Source organism: Gekko japonicus, unplaced genomic scaffold (assembly GCF_001447785.1).
Source record: "Gekko japonicus isolate JY-2015 unplaced genomic scaffold, Gekko_japonicus_V1.1 scaffold2912, whole genome shotgun sequence".
Classification (NCBI taxonomy): domain Eukaryota; kingdom Metazoa; phylum Chordata; class Lepidosauria; order Squamata; family Gekkonidae; genus Gekko; species Gekko japonicus.
Genome location: NW_015176064.1, coordinates 193,919 through 196,931, shown reverse-complemented (window position 1 = coordinate 196,931; position 3,013 = coordinate 193,919). Strand labels below are relative to the sequence as shown.

The 3,013-nt window shown below is 59.1% G+C and overlaps 1 protein-coding gene across 1 annotated transcript in view; it reads right to left on the bottom strand.

Moving 5' to 3' along the window:
* The window catches only part of ABCF2 (ATP binding cassette subfamily F member 2), a 12,505-nt gene that overhangs the window by 6,429 nt on the left and 3,063 nt on the right, over positions 1 to 3,013 (bottom strand). Inside the window, exons 3-5 of the mRNA XM_015426705.1 lie at positions 2,547 to 2,762; positions 403 to 585; positions 46 to 212 (exon numbers count right to left, since the gene is read on the bottom strand). Coding sequence (XP_015282191.1) covers positions 46 to 212; positions 403 to 585; positions 2,547 to 2,762 — 566 coding nt within the window. The remainder of the gene's footprint in view (positions 1 to 45; positions 213 to 402; positions 586 to 2,546; positions 2,763 to 3,013) is intronic.

Genomic DNA, 3,013 nt, shown 5'->3' with positions numbered 1-3,013 from the left:
GGGGGGGGGGAGAAAAAGCAGCCCCCCTCCCGCCGCCTACCTGGCCAGAGCCACCCGCATCCGCCAGCCCCCACTGAAGTCCTTCAGCTTCTTCCTCTGCATGAGGGGGGTGAAGCCCAGGCCGTGGAGGATCCGAGAGGCCCGCATCTCGGCCTTGTCAGCGTCCAGCTCCTCCAGGCGCTCGTACAGCTCCATCAGCTTCTCACACTCGGCTTCGACGGGCAAGGAGAGAAATGCTGGTCAGCGCCTGCAGACAGGCCGCCTCCGCCTCCTGCTGTGCAGAGGCCGGGGTGGGGTGGGGGGGGAGGACACTCCCACCTCTGCAGGCTCCCACACTGCCCAGGCTCAGGCACACAAAACCCTCTCAGGAACACCCCCCCCCCCGGCAGCCCAGGCCCTTACCATCCTCATGAGCAAGCCGCTCTGCTTCCCGCTCCAGCATGGCCCTTTCTGTGTCCACCTCCATGACGCACTGCAGGGGCGTCTTCTCGCTGGGCGGCATCTCCCGCGTCAGGTGGTAGATGTCTATGTGCTCCGGGATAGGCACTTCCCGCTTCCCAATGGCAGACAGCAACATGGACTTTCCTAGAGAGACCAGAAGGAGGGAGCTATTCTATCAGTGGATAACTCACTGAACTCAGCTATTCTATCAGTGGATAACTCACTGAAAATGTCGAGACAGTGTGTGACTGCAATAAAGAAGGCCAATGCTATGCTGGGGATTATTAGGAAGGGTATTGAAAACAGATCAGCCAATATAATAATGCCCCTATATAAATCAATGGTGAGACCTCATTTGGAATACTGTGTGCAGTTCTGGGCACCACACCTTAAAAAGGATATTATAGCTTTGGAAAAAGTGCAGAAAAGGGCAACTCAAATGATAAAAGGGTTGGAACACTTTCCCTATGAGGAAAGGTTAAAGCACTTAGGGCTCTTTAGCTTGGAGAAAAGACGACTGAGGGGTGACATGATCGAGGTTTATAAGATTATGCATGGGAAAGAGCAGGTAAAGAAAGAGGTACTTTTCTCCCTTTCTCACAATACAAGAACCCGTGGGCACTCCATGAAATTGCTGAGCGGTCGGGTTAGAACGGAAGCATATGGAGCAGGGGTCCATCAGTGGCTATTAGCCACAAGGTATAGATAGGGGCTCTGGGGCAAGGGATGCTCTGTCTTCTTGGTGCTTGGAGGGGGGGTCAACAGGGGGAGGGCTTCTAATGTCCAGGACCCACGGCTGGACCTCCTGATGGCACTGGTATTTCTGGCCACTGTGTGACACAGAGTGTTGGACTGGATGGGCCTTTGGCCTGACCCAACATTGGCGTCTCTTATGTTCTTATCAGAGCACAGCAGTCTCTATGATCCCAGTACAGACAAAGAGCTGCCAGTGCAGCCTCCAGACAACGAGGGGGGGGAGGGGGGCTTCTGCGGCCACTACACTTAAAGAGCCACTAGCAAAAACACTGGCCGACCCCACCCGTGGATACAGCAAGGCCACGCTGCACCCCACCCCACACCCCCTGCTGCCCCCAGGGTGGGGGGGGGGGGGAAAGCCGAGAATCTGAACAATCCAACACTGCAGCAGCATGGCCCACGAAGCCACTGCAAATACGGTGCGCTTTCTACTGGCACCACTGTTAGGGCCTTGAAAGGGTCCTGCAAGCCAACTCCCACTTCACAGAGCCAAACGCTACCGGCCAGCGACACTCCTTTTCCTCTCTAAAGCCACCTCAGGCAGCCTGTCTGGGACTGCAGGAAGCAGGGCTGGGAAAACTGACTCCTCAGCCCGCCACTTTGGGGGAGTGGATCAAATCAAAGCACCTGCGGAGGAAACTAATCAGACTCTCCGCTGCAAGGAACAATTCAGCCCTTCCAGGACCGCAAGGGACAGATGTTGCTTTGACGGATCCCCTGTCTGTCTGTCTGTCTGTCTGCCGGAGAATTCAGGACGAGTGATGGGGCACGCCCTCCTCCTCCTCCTCACTTCTTCCTTATAATCCAGCGAGGCAGCTGAGCTGAGCGGACAGTACTGGTCCAAGATCACCCAGGGGGCTTCATGGCCAAACGGGGGCTGGAATCCTACCCCTTCCTGGTTCAGTCCTAATGTCCTGAAGAGCAGAGGCTGGAAAAGGGAGCCAACGCCTCCCTTGCCAAGCCAGGGGAGACCAAACTCTACGCCTGAGCAGCACCGGGCCACTTCCCCATTCGTGCCCTGCCAGCCCGGATCATGGGCAGAGAGGAGGAGAAAGAAGCCCCCCCTGCCGAAAGGGCAAACGTTCCGCCGAACTAACACGGAAACTGCAGTTCCTACTTGAGCATGAACTCCAGAGCACTCCTGTGCATGAGGCCGAGAAGCTCAGAGCCCCCCCCTTCCCCCCCCACCCCTTTAAGCCAGGCTGCTTTAAAAGCCGGGAGCGGAGGACCAGCTGCTTGCTGGGGACTGAGACAGAGCACCTTGCCGTGCCAGGAAATGCCGCTTGCGTGCGGGACTGTGACTCATGTGGAGCCACTGAGGCCTGAGAAACGAGGCCTCGCCCGCTCACCGGTGCCGTTCAAGCCGATGAGGCCGTAGCGCCGCCCAGAGTTGAGCTCCAGCTTGGTGTCGCTCAGCAGCTCCTGCCCGTGGAAGGTGAGCGAGAGGTTGATGATGTGGACGTCGGTGCTGTTGGGGTGGGAGGCCAGGACCCCCGTCACCGCCCGGGCGGCCGCCTTCTTCAGCTCAAACTCCTCCAGGGCCTTGGTGACGGCGTCCACGTCTGCTGGCAGAGAGAAAGAGAGGGGACCCCCGTGAGAGGACAGGGGAGGGAGGGAGACCAGGGGGGGCCCTACTCTTGGCCTCCTGCCCCCCCCCCCACAGGACACGGGGGGCCTTCCCTGTGCTCACTGGGGAAGGGGGGGCTGCGCTCTGCTTCCCTGACCCCCTCCCCACCAACCAGGAGCCGGAGGCCCCTCCTCCCCTCTCTCCAGAGCGCGGCGCCGGGCGCACCCCCCCTACCCCCCCTCCCTCCCT